At 38.6% G+C, this 12,873-nt stretch overlaps 2 protein-coding genes and 1 long non-coding RNA gene across 12 annotated transcripts in view; 2 read left to right on the plus strand and 1 right to left on the minus strand.

Annotated features, from left to right (window-relative positions):
- Positions 1 to 14: 14 nt before the first annotated feature.
- On the plus strand, positions 15 to 7,855 carry ttc41 (tetratricopeptide repeat domain 41). 9 transcript variants are annotated; one of them, XM_056749214.1, is made up of 16 exons: positions 15 to 1,176; positions 1,329 to 1,426; positions 1,555 to 1,735; positions 1,820 to 2,037; positions 2,945 to 3,096; positions 3,188 to 3,668; positions 3,744 to 3,983; positions 4,131 to 4,302; positions 4,441 to 4,595; positions 5,008 to 5,138; positions 5,225 to 5,393; positions 5,480 to 5,630; positions 5,715 to 5,864; positions 5,934 to 6,055; positions 7,126 to 7,252; positions 7,321 to 7,855. In XM_056749214.1, exons 1-16 carry the CDS (start codon positions 515 to 517, stop codon positions 7,718 to 7,720), a joined length of 3,609 nt encoding a protein of 1,202 aa, XP_056605192.1. In that variant the 5' UTR covers positions 15 to 514; the 3' UTR covers positions 7,721 to 7,855. The 9 variants fall into 9 exon arrangements, with proteins under 9 accessions (XP_056605192.1, XP_056605194.1, XP_056605190.1 ...); XM_056749216.1 differs by having other exon boundaries at positions 15 to 535; positions 635 to 1,176; positions 3,188 to 3,983; XM_056749212.1 differs by having other exon boundaries at positions 3,188 to 3,983.
- The window catches only part of LOC130421393 (uncharacterized), a 55,364-nt gene continuing 46,352 nt past the window's right edge, over positions 3,862 to 12,873 (minus strand). For both annotated transcript variants that reach the window (XR_008906801.1, XR_008906800.1), the window contains 2 exons: positions 4,124 to 4,308; positions 3,862 to 4,000 (listed from right to left, as the gene is read on the minus strand). This is a non-coding gene — a long non-coding RNA (uncharacterized LOC130421393). The remainder of the gene's footprint in view (positions 4,001 to 4,123; positions 4,309 to 12,873) is intronic.
- On the plus strand, positions 8,016 to 12,667 carry parp12b (poly (ADP-ribose) polymerase family, member 12b). Its single transcript, XM_056749232.1, has 8 exons — positions 8,016 to 8,437; positions 9,094 to 9,229; positions 10,026 to 10,281; positions 10,697 to 10,789; positions 10,880 to 11,006; positions 11,518 to 11,686; positions 11,773 to 11,893; positions 12,056 to 12,667. Exons 1-8 carry the CDS (start codon positions 8,106 to 8,108, stop codon positions 12,154 to 12,156), a joined length of 1,335 nt encoding a protein of 444 aa, XP_056605210.1. The 5' UTR covers positions 8,016 to 8,105; the 3' UTR covers positions 12,157 to 12,667.

Here is a 12,873-nt window from a genome sequence, read left to right on the forward strand (position 1 = left end):
GGTCTTTCCCCGGCGTCCTCCAATCACCGTCTTACATGTCCGATTTTACACGTCCTAATCGTGTCTCGCGTTGATTGGCTCGATGGGATGTCAGTTCGTCGAGGGAGCTTTGAGAAGAGATTTCGTCATAGAGTGCGACGGCTGATCTGGGGTCGGTTTGCGTGTTGTTTGCTGCTTGGAAAGAATTGAACTAACTGACGCAGAATCAGAATTACGCGCGCAGCGTTGAATTGCGGTTGCTGGACACATTTAGGTCTCGGGGTTACCTTAACAACCCGTTGTCATGGTGAAGACCACAAGATGACTCGCACATCGGTGGTTCACTTAACATAACACGCGCTGATTTGAATGTGTTGTTTTTGTTGCGTTGTTTTATGCTTAGATTTAAATGAATAGATGTGTTTTTAATTCATATTTAACTTAAATGCTTTTATTTCGATGAATATTATATAAAAGCATATTATGTTTAGTTGAATATTAGAATTTAGAAGAATGTTAAAGTAATGCAATAAAAATGCAAGGGACAAAAAAGAGGGTGAGACCTGTCAGCCGATATCTGGCGTGTCCTCTTCGGCCTTACATGTGCCATGTAGAAGATGATCTACAGCAGGAGTTATCTTACCTTCATGCACAGGTGTTCCCTTACCTGGACTCACTTTGCTTGGCCAGAGGAACATGTTTCCGTCCTGTGGACTTGCAGCGAAGCAAAGAAAGAGGAGATGAAGACTTGAGCTCCCAAACCACCCATAAGACACCTGCTCTCTCCGATCAACAGTTGAAAATCAGTCTGGATCTCATTGATCGATCGCCTTTTTTCATTTGTCTTCTTGGATATAAATATGGTGATTTCGGGTCCACGTTCGATATTGGACCTCGCTCTTTCTCTGAAGTGGCCAGGAACTTACATGTTGCTGCAATGTCTGGTTACCCTTGGGTCACGGAGGACGAGTGCGGAACCTGCTGCCTGACAGAGCTGGAGATCATCAAGGCGGCATTTCAGGACGAGCACAGGACATGTTTCTTTTATTTCAAAGACTACACGCCCCTGGACAATATGGAGAATATCAGTGATGAAATGCTCATGTCCCTGAGTGAGCTGTACACTGAGAACCATAGTGTGAGACGTCGAATGAGAAATCTTAAAAGACGAATTATAGGCCGCTGTCTTCCTGTCAGGTTTGAAGGCCAAAAAAACCTTGAATTGAAGATTTGTAAACACAAAGGCAGAGTTACATTTAATGTGATGTAGAAATGCTAAAGCACGTTTGTTTGAAAGATGCAGAGATGATTTGGGGATTATTATGATGAATTCATTTATTTCATTACAGATTCTTCAGAAACTTGCATGAGCTTGGGATGATGATGAGGAATGACTGGGAAGGAGTTATAAATCAGTTTTATGGAGATCCAGAGTATCCGATCGCAGGTAGCCCTCATATAGGGACCCTACATACCAATGTCTCGTTATCCTCTGGAATTTATGATTGTGCTTTATATACATTACATTTACAGTATATTATGATGTATAATATTCCGTGGTCATTTATATTTAAGGAAGGCAAGATTTATTGGATCTCCGTTATCATGAGAGCCACGGCCGTGCATTGTGCGACTGGTTTGTTCCCTCAACACAATCCACTAAAATACTGAACACATTCAACACATTTGTGCATCCTATAACCCAACACACAAAATCTGAGATGCACTCGAGAAATCGAGAAGCGCATTTCAAATGGTAAGATGATGTAAACCTGATGAAGCAGTTTATTTAAATGATGAAGCATTTATGTTAAAAGTTCTGACGCTTGTGTTCTTTTAGTGATCTTGGGAGCAGAGAGTCGGAGAAGTCGGTTTTGCTGGTGAGTGGTGAAAGGGGTTGTGGGAAGTCAACTCTGGCGGCACGGTGGCTACAGACCTTCTGCAGAGAGAACCCTGATGTTCCGGTCATCTCTCATTTCTGTGGGACAAGCACGTCCAGCACTGATGTCAGATCCATGCTTAGACAATGGACCGCTGAACTTCAAAGAGTGCATTATGGTTAATTTCCTTGAGACTTGGAATAAATAAATTGTTTTAAAAAATGAGTTTGATTTGTTTAAATGCAGTTTACACTTAAAACAAATTATATCTCGCTGCTTATCCAATTTGATTCATTCAAAAAAGTTAAATCGGCATAATATTTGTATAAGTTTTTCACATTTTTCATGTTAAGTTATGTAACTTAATGCGTTCATGTTGACACAACATAAATGATTTGTGTTGTGTCAACATATATTTGCTACAACTAGAGAGGGGATTTATATTTCCCAGCATGCTTTGCCTAAGACTGTATTTTGAGAGTTATTTTCTTAATTAAGTTTGTTTTATGTGTTTTTCAGTAAAGCAAAACACTTGTTAGGGTTTAATTTTCAGTTATCTTTGACGCTTAGAGTTTTATATTTTAAAGTTTTGTGGTTACCATTGTTCAGAAAAGCGTTGCCTTTGCTTAGGTAGTGGGCGGTTACATTTACGAATTAGAATTTCTGTTAAACTTGGTTAACTTCATATTTTGTGTTGTCACACTAACTGAAAACTCTTTTGTTGAGAACGTTTAATGAACATATGAAACGTTAAAATGTAAAAGTCATGTTTGTTTAACAATATTTAATGTAGTAGGTATGGCAAAATAAGACCAAATTAACCTGACAAAATTCTTTCTATTATGCATTGCAAAACATTACTCAGTAGGTTTGACACAAATGAATTCAATAATGACTTCTAAAATAATTAAATTCATACAACAAGATTATAAAGAATTGTTTTAAACAAATTAGATTTAGTTGGAGCAATGTAATTTTATTCAAAACGTTTTCCTTGATTTAATAACATTCGTTCAACACCTTTTTTTTGAGTGAATGATGGCTATTTTATTCATAATGCATGCTGTGTTTTACAATGTCTACAGATTGGGATGGAGTTTTGGAAGATGCGACTGAGTTTAAACCCCTTCATCACATGGTGCAGGCATTCTCTGCAGCACTCCGATATGGGCCTTGTGTACTTTTACTAGATGGCGTTGACCTTCTGACAGAATCATTTGGACTTTCGGTTCAAGAGGTGATCTTTATTTACAACCAAAAACCTTCTGAGAATAGAAAAAGACTTCAGCAATGTGTCCATAGATTAACACTTCATTGTCATTTTACAGGTGAAGGAGCTAAGATGGTTGCCGAATGCTCTACCTCCCCATTGTAAATGTATCATTACGACCACATTTACTGACCTCACTTATAAAAGTCTCAACGTCAGGACCGATGTCCACACTCTCACATGTCCTCCTCTATCTGATCCCATCATCCACCGCAGTGTTTTATTCAAACATCTCTCATTACCCTGCAAAGAACTGCCAACCCGTGTTTTCCAAAGAATTGCGGCTAAGAAGCTATGCCACTTGCCGGCCTTTTTAGCTCTCCTTGGTACAGAAATGCGGTCGTGTGGGGTGCAGAGGGAGAAAGAAGAAGAGATCGAGATGTTGGAGGAATACATAGATGTTGATTCAATGCCAGAGCTCTGTGTGAAGGTCATTCTTCGCTGGGTGAAAGATTACAATGGATCTCGTAGTCGAACAAAAGCTATGAGTCAATGTAAAGCCACTAGCCATACAACAAATGCTGCATTATTTACAGAAGGTACATCCTTATTATATAAAACCAGAGTCTGGCCAATGAGATGTATTTACAGCCCTTCTCTCTTCCTCTCTTCAGACCTGTCGGGCTGGGTATGGGACACATTGTGCTTAATTCATCTGTCTCATGCTGGTCTGACTGAGGCTGAGATTCTGGCTTTGTTGGAAGATCTTGGTTATCTTGGTAATCCCAAAGATGAGGTGCTGGAGTGGGCCCGACTGCGCTCTGCAGTTTGGCCCTGGGTTCAGGAGAGAGCCAATGGTCATTTGACCATCATGCATCAGTCTTTTAGCCAAGCTATGAACCTGCTGCTTCTTGGTGAGGTTATGTTGATGCTAAGGGTTTAACAAAAAAACATCTTTTGAATAAAGCAAATGAACAATTCACCCAAAATAAATATGGTGCCATAATTCACTCATACTGTATGTTTTTAAGCCATTTTTCCCTCGATCACTTACTTCATAGATTCGAGGGGTCAGGTTAAGAGCCAAAAGGACTTCAACCAGATCCTCGCTGACTTCTTTCAGAAGTCCAGTTTGCAACGTTGTTCTTGGGTACGGAAGATGGAAGAGATTCCTTGGCACCTGATGCACATGGGCTCTTTCACAGAGCTACACAGTTTCCTCAGCGATCCAGTGTAAGACTGCAAACATAATGGGACAGTTTACGTCAGTCTCTCTTATAGGAGTAAATAAAGATGATAGACATCGTACCACGGCTCATTATTATGATACTGTACAAATGCAATGATAACGCATCTCCATATTTTCCACAGTACTGTAGAGGCTTTGTCAAACATACTGGAGCAGAACCCAAAGCTGACGACTGATGTTATACATTACTGGACACTACTGAGGGACAGAGGTTTTGACCCTGCTTCTTCTTTCCAGTTTCTGATGTTTCAGGCTTGTAGAATGGAGGATCTTGATGGTAAATACAGTATGTTTTGTTATCATAGAACAAATCATACAAAAATATACTCTGTACAAAATCAAAAATATATATAATTTAACTAAATATTGTGTTATATATTATTCAATGGTGGAAATGACATCAAAATTATAAGCCTTACTTTAAAATTGATGCTTAAATTTATTCTTCTCACAATTATTGGAATTATTTATGTCATTATTCATTATTTATTTGAATGAATTAAAAAGCAACTTGTTACAAGTAACAAGTATTAAAATACTTTTTGGAGAGTAATTTGTACAGTAATCTAATTACAGTCTTCAATATGTCATTTGTAACTGGTAATTCATTACTTTTTCAGAGGAACTTACCAAACACTGGATCTCACATTGCCAATGCTGCACTAAAGGTTAATTTGATTTATTTTTAGAAAGAACCACATGGAGATTATCACTGTTCTGCGCGAAGGTTCTCCTCTGTTTTGGTGAGAGCCATCAGGCCGAGGAGCTGTTACTACAAACTGATCAGATCTTCCGAAGGGTCAAAATGAGGAAAAGCAAAGTATTCTCAATCAGAAATCAACTCTGCTTGATAATCATTAGTGTTTAAAGCTTCAAATAAGATTGTTGGTGTCATGTTCTCTACAGGGTGATGAACTGGACAGAGACATTTTGAAGTTAGTCTTGAAGGTGCAGCATTTGCTGGCAAATTTCTATGTCCAAATGCACCGGCTGAAGGATGCCGAGATGTATTGCCACAAGGCACTCGAGACAGCACAGCACCTGACAGATAGCACAGAGGTCCAATTTATAGTCGGTAAAATATATTTCAGATTGAATTCTAAACTTTTATGCATAGACAAGCTGTATGTTTTTCTGACAAGTCCAAATCTGCTCTCGCAGGACAGATGCTATGTTGTCTGTGTCTGATATTGCTGGAAGACAGACGACTGAATGCAGTGCCAGGACTTCTGAAAGAGATCAGCTCTGATAGACACATGTCTGACCATCCCCGTTCCGAAGGCACTGTGTTGTTTTTGAAGGCCATATACAAGTAAGACAACTGAATGGTAGCTTGGATGTGAATGACCTCTTATCAGTAATGGTTTTAAGCAATTATCTTTCCTAAAATGTCAAGATCGAGTCTCAATGAGCTTGAGGAAGCTGAGAGATGTCTCCGAGCGGCCCTGTCCAGCAGGAGGGGCTGGTATGGTTCTGAGCATCGACTGGTGGCAGAAGTGGAGGAGCAGCTCGCAGATCTCTGGGCCGACACACAGTCACACACAGAGTAAGAGATTGAGCTTCTGGTATGGATTTGGTCATCACACCTCACATCACGTATTTATTTCACATGTAGATGGGAACAGAGGAAGATTGTTGAAGTGTACCGCCATGTTTTGAGCATTAAAGATACTGAGGCTCAAACGTTGCAACAAGTCAACCTGCAGCAAGATCTGTGTGTGATTCTTGTGAAGTTCGGTAAGTAACTGAATGGCCTCATTGCTTGCTTCTACAGTTGTGTGATTTTTGTTTTGGGAATAACAATATTAATTGGACTGTTGCTTTAAGAATCCTGCGGTTGTACTGTATTCAGATGGTAAATGAAGCGGAAAATCAATGTTAGGCAGTCTGTACTAGTTTGAAAACAACATACTTTGGTAACACTTTACTGTACATTAAGGATCCCTTCATAAAGCATTTGTGTTCATAAATCGTTAATAAGTTGTCAAATGCATTATAAAGCAGTTTTAACTGTGTAAATAAAAAGGGATTCTAACGAAATACCTGCCAAATGTGAGACATTTAAACGTACATGTTATAAATGCTTAATAAGTGTTAATACTTCTCAGGCATCCACTTAAAGTGCACTTTCATGAGCTGTCAATACTTCTAAATATATGACTCACATCAGAGATGAAGTCTTGTGAGCATTCTGTCTCTGCAATAAATAATAAATAAATGTTTTCTGGTTTTGATGAACTATTGGAAGAAATTGAATCATCAATAAAACATTGTAAACAAACAAGTTTACAACAACATAAGTGCATTTAGTGTTAAAAAGTGATCAAAAGTTTGATATATTTATCTTGGATAGCAAGAGAAAACTGCTTTGGATAAACATCATGATCTGAAGACATTCTGGAGGACACCGGAATACATTGGGAACCGGATCAACTTTTGAAAAGTGACAAGATATAAAATATACATTAATAAGAAAAACCACCATAACACCCTACAGTCTCCCGTCTGACTGCCTATTTTGCAACAACATCAAAATAATAATGAATCTAAATATAATGAATAAAAACACTTATTAAGCATTTATAACATGTGCTCACTATTTGGCAGGTATTTCGTAGAATCCCCTTTTTATTTATAACTGCTTTATAATGCATTTGTAAACAACTTATTAATCATCAATGAACACATTTATAAATGCTTTATGAAGGGAACCTGATGTAAAGTGTTGCTGTAAAGTTTCCTATGTGCAGTAGACACTTTAATGCATCATAGGTGTTGTGGTGTATTTCATCTTGATTTTTTTCCAGGTAAATTCCTGTTGCGTAGCAGCAGTAAGGCAGAGAGGAGAGAGGGGCTGGATCTACTTCAGAGAGCTTCAGACATTAGGATTCGCATCCTGGGCCGAGAGCACCCGCTCACCATAGAGTTAGAGCAGTCAGTTCAATGTCCTTACAATATCTCACCATTCTTTAGACTTTTATTGATGATGTTCTCTTTTGCAGTGGTTCAAACACTGATGGTATAGGAATGAGGAAATTTGCGGCAGAGGTGAACAGGACCGTCTCAAACAGGAAACAGACATTGAGGCCATCACCCACGACTTCTCTCCTCCAGCTACAACAAACAAAATCAAAGTCACTTATAACAAGACCAACCATCAGACTCTCAAGGACCTCATCAGATCTAAGACCATCACCGGATAATCCAATTTACAGCCAGGATGAAACCCTAAAGAGACCATGGACGACCTTCCAGGTCTCAGTATTTGGGCCACAGAGTGATATAAGAACTCTGTTGCCAACAGTAAAAGGTTTACATATGTCCCGTCTGAGGTCAGTTAGGAGGTCTTTCCCAGAGAGATGCATCATACAGGAGGAAGCACTTAAACCACAGAACCAGTAGATGAGAATTTACTCTTCTCTTCTCTTCTGTAAATGTGAATAGGATAGATAAACCATATTGTATATATTAAACATATATATTCTAACTTTAATACTTCTCAAATAGCTCTGTCTGTTTTTATATTGTTTATGTTTTTAATACGTACACATTACTGTGTTGGTTGCATATATCACTTCTTAACCGTTTGGTAATACTTTGTAGTTTTATAATACCTTAACATTTAATTGAATGTAAGACTTTTATTTTGAAGAGCTGGCACTGTGTACTTGGCATTGAACCTTGGTAACATTTCCGCTTTCATTTCGCCAGAAATCAAACCAAAGACCGAAACGCAGAATCGGTAGCACAGAAGTTCTGGCACACATATGCGCAGATCTGCGCAGAAATGTCCGGCTTTTCTCCCATCATACATCATGCGACTAGCATATTATGCGGCAATAAAGGCTCCATGGAGTCATCGCAGCTCCACCGGGCAGTTTTAAGAAGCTTCCCGGACATTACAGAAGACACGTTTTGGTTCATTATTGAAGGATGTGCCCGCTTCACTGTTGTCGCGATCAGACCCAGAGCTGAAGATGCGCAATCTGAACGCATCGTTGTGGCCAAAACATCTTTGCGACTTTGCAAGAAATACTCGCAGAGCGAATGTTACCGATGCCAGGATTTACATCTATGCAAATATTTCGTTTACGGGAATTGCAGGTATGGGAAGGGAAGGTAAGGATGAGAGCCGAAAAACACATGTCATGTTTTCCTCAGTTAACGTTATATTAGGAAAATAAAGCCTATAATGTATTAGAGTCCGTAAAAGGACATGCACGGTAGCTATATTTAGAAAGAAGAGTGTTTACAATCTATTGTTTTGTTATCATGTGTTTTTAGGTGACATACAGCAATTTGTAACATTGATAATATAAAGTATCTTTAGTTTAGCTAGAATTGCTTTAAAGATGTTCTTACGTGTTTAACATCTTTCACGTTTCCAGAGGAAAGTCTTTAGTAAAAGTTGGGACACGCCCACTCAGTTTTATTATGACTGTTTTTCACATTTAAAAAGAAGTATAATTAATTTAAAATGTTTTAAAATACATAAATTAATCAAATTAATAAGTCATCACAACCATGACAAAACAAAAAAAAAATTGACATCTTGGTATTAAAAATATAAAATGAATCAGTATATTAAATGGTAAAAAGTACCCAACCATTGACTTAAGACTGTCTTTTCCTTCTCTTCTTTTATTTATATAATTTTTTTATTATGTATTTTGGAAAGGTAGAAGCCATAATAGTTCCATTCTCTTGATTGTTATTGATCTGTCATCATTATACAGCTACATAAGAACTGTTCAACAGGCTGGTGTGTTTTTCAGAAAGGCGTGCAAGTTTTCTCATAATATTCAGTCCAAGCATAACTACCCCCTGCTGCGAGAGTGCACACTTCACGAACTGAACGAGGACGATCTCTTCCTGCTTCTGCTTCAGAATGACCCCACCCTTCTGCCAGAGGTGAGGAAATGCAAACAAGAAGACAAAATGCATACCTACAACTCCTTTCTCACAACTCTATTTCAACCCGAAGCCAAACTCACGCCATGATTGGGATATTTCTGCATTCCAGGTCCCTCGTCTGCCGTATGAAACGTCCTTCTCCGTTTCGCTGTGCCCTCAGTGACCAGATGTTTCAGGGTAGATGAGAGCTCGTGTAACCACAAAGCTAAACGTCATTTGTTTGAGTCAGCGACTGGTCACACCCAAATATAGAATGTCATAGTGGCAGGTTATTGACAAGGTTTTTCTTTAGAACTTAGTCCGTAAAGGAACCTGTTTTCTGCGTGGTGCCTGGGATATGGAGCAATCTGATAATGCAAATTTTCACAAAAAAAAGACAAATCCACCCAAAGATGTTCCACCTCATCCACCTACGATCAGTATGTTAATGATGGGAGAGAAATAAACAAAAGGCGCATTTGAGAAGAATTGTGCTCTTCAGTCCTGTGTGTTCGGAGTTGATCGGTGATTCTGCGTTTGTGTCGTCGCCTTGGGTTTGGACATAATTAAAAAGAAAAAAAAAAGAAAAAAATCAAAAGAAAAAGAGAAAAAAGCCTGTTGATGAAAGTGGGGAATGTCCAGTTACCCAAGAGGTAAAGTCTTTTTCCTGTGAGCTCTGTGCACTCTGGATCATCTAGAAGTGTTTTTAGTATTCTCAATATTATTCAATTGCACGAGACATGGGATTCTGCACACTACTGCTCTCACTCTCCCTCACTAGTGTTCATCCCCACCTCGTGCTGTGTATACGCAGGTTTGTGCTCACTACAATAAAGGCTCTGGGCTTTTTGGTTCCTGCACCTTTATGGAGCGCTGCACTAAGGTCCATATTTGTCAGCACTTTGTCCAAGACGCCTGTCTGTTCGGCCCGAAGTGCAAACGGCAGCACAGCATCGACGAGCACAGCCGCAGGATGCTGGAGGAGCGGAGTCTCGGTGGTGACCTCATCCATGACCTGCCCTACATCTACCAGAATGTTCACCGGCTGAATTTACAGACGCTTCAGAATGGTAGGCGACTAAGAACACACACATTATATCCGTATATATTTAAAAAAAAAGGAAGCTTTCACTAATCACATGGTTTTAGAAGACTTATTTCTGATTGGTCATTCTGTTGTTTGCTGTGTTGCAATTAAGTATAATCAAAGTTTATTATTGTATTCTTGAAAAGGTATTTATTTCTCTGTTATTTCAGTAGCCATGAATTAAGTGGAATAATGTTATTATGATTATTACAATATTATATATGAATATACATTTTCAAACGTAGTACTACGTATGCTGAATAAAAAAGTTTGTAAATTAATAATATAGATACAATTTACGCCCATCCATTTTGAATATTCAGCGATGACTTATTGGTAATATATCGATCACTAATATATCTGCTGACCTGGTACTAAAGTCCACATGTGTGTTTTAGAACTGATATCTGAGCCCGGGCTCAATCCTGTCGCTCAAACAGAGAAGAATGAAATCTGTCTTCACTTCATCAGAGGAAAATGCAAGTTTCAGGGTCAGTTCCTACTGTATACTTATATTCTCTGTCCTTAACTCTCTTCTCCTTCCCTGTTGACAGCAGTCATGTTGTTTTTTATTGCTTTAGACCAGTGTGTCCTCGTCCACTTTAATCTTCCATATAAGTGGGAAGTTAACGACGGGAAATCTTGGAGAGATTTGAGAAATATGGAGGAAATAGAAAGAGCTTACTGTGACCCTAAGAATGAGCACAGGTCAGTACTAATGCACATCTTCACAACACATATCACACAAAAACATTATCCCAGACAGTCAAACATTTGAGCATTTAAAGGAGTAGTTCACTTTCAAAAGAAATGTTGATGATCGTTTACTCACCCCCGTCTCATCAAAGGTGTTTATGTATTTGTTTCTTTAGTGGAAAAGAAATGATTTTGATGAAAACATTCCATATAGTGGACTTCAATGGACTCCAAACGCTTGAAGATGAGCGATGGTTTCACTAGATAAGATCTTTATTCACGGTCTGGTGTGGTTTAAAACACTTTGAAGCTGCACTGAAACTGTCATTTTCACCTTCAAGTGTTTGGAGTCCATTGAAGTCACTATATGGAGAACAATCATGGAATGTTTTCATAAAAAACCTTCATTTCTTTTCCACTAAAGAACCAAATACATAAACATCTTTGATGACATGGGGGTGAGAAAATGATCCTCAACATCTCTTTTACAAAGTGAACTACTCCTTTAATCTCTGTCCATCAGTCCAGGTTCAAGGCGGGTGGATTTTCTATCCATGACCAGGAATCGGTACCCTGTGCGCCGACTCTCAACGGTTTCTTCGGTCTCCAAACCCAACCACTACATCTTGACGACAGAGTGGGTTTGGTACTATAAAGGAGATCATGAGAATTGGATCGAGTATGGCAAACCGGTGAGACGGAGTGGCACATGTGTTAGCTACACTCTGTGTAATCTGAGAGCTGTTTGTTGTTGCAACACTGATTCTTCATTTTCTAGGATGATAAACAGCGAGTGACGTCTGTCACGTCTAGAGATCTGGAGAAGGCTTATGTGGAGGATAGTACTGCAGAGGTCACTGTCATTAAGGGCAACAGACATTACTTTCTCAGTTTTCCAGGTACAAACATCTGAAATCACACAATCTGCTGTACAATACCGTACAATTATACTGCGTGTTGTGATAGGCAGATGTATGGGAAAAAATTTGGTCTCAGGCACCATGAAGTTCTTTAATGGCCCTGTAGATGTTTGACGATGAGTATCACTTCTCTTTTTGCAGATATGTATCAAAGGAACCCCAAACACAACACAAAAAGAAAAGTCCGCAGACGGCCACGCTTTGTGTCTGTTAATGATGTGGAGAGCAAGGCTGCACAGTGACACAACACACAAAAGTTTACATTCTCCAGAACAGACATTGAGAGTTACCATGTTTTTGGATCGTTTGCATTCGGATACAAACTTTCCATTGGATCATGTGCACTAGTGAAATCATTCTCAAGAGACTTTTCAATATTTAAAGACTGTTTTGCACAACCTACAAAAGGGATACTATTATGAAAAAAACATATTCTGGACTTTTTACATAGATCTTTCTTTCACCTCCAGCAAATTTACATCTACATCTTTGTCTTTTAAGTGCTTATGATTTATTTTGAGCAAAACAGCATCAACTACTGTCAAATATAGTATCAATAGTTCTACCCGCTGAACATATGATACTGTGAATGTTGTCTTTAAATGTTGGTTTATCGTGCCTGGATTTGTCTGGTGTGCCTTTAGTGAATGTGGGACCTTATGGGATGACATGCCCGTGAGGTTATGAGGTTGATGACTAGGACTTTTTTATTTTTTATATAACCATCAATAAAAAAGTCTCCCTGTTTTTCAACATTTGTCAGTCACATTTTTTTAGACAAACACTTGTTTCTTAGCCAGTCGTAAAAGAGATCATTGCAATCTTCTACCGTTGGGTGGCGCCAGGGTTCACATTGACGGAACTGTTATTTTTGTGTCAGCGAAATATTAATATTATTAATATAATATCGTTGATATTATTATCATTTTTTGTTTAAAAATTGGACTAATACATACATT

This window comes from Triplophysa dalaica, chromosome 5 (assembly GCF_015846415.1).
Source record: "Triplophysa dalaica isolate WHDGS20190420 chromosome 5, ASM1584641v1, whole genome shotgun sequence".
In the NCBI taxonomy this organism is placed as follows: Eukaryota; Metazoa; Chordata; class Actinopteri; order Cypriniformes; family Nemacheilidae; genus Triplophysa; species Triplophysa dalaica.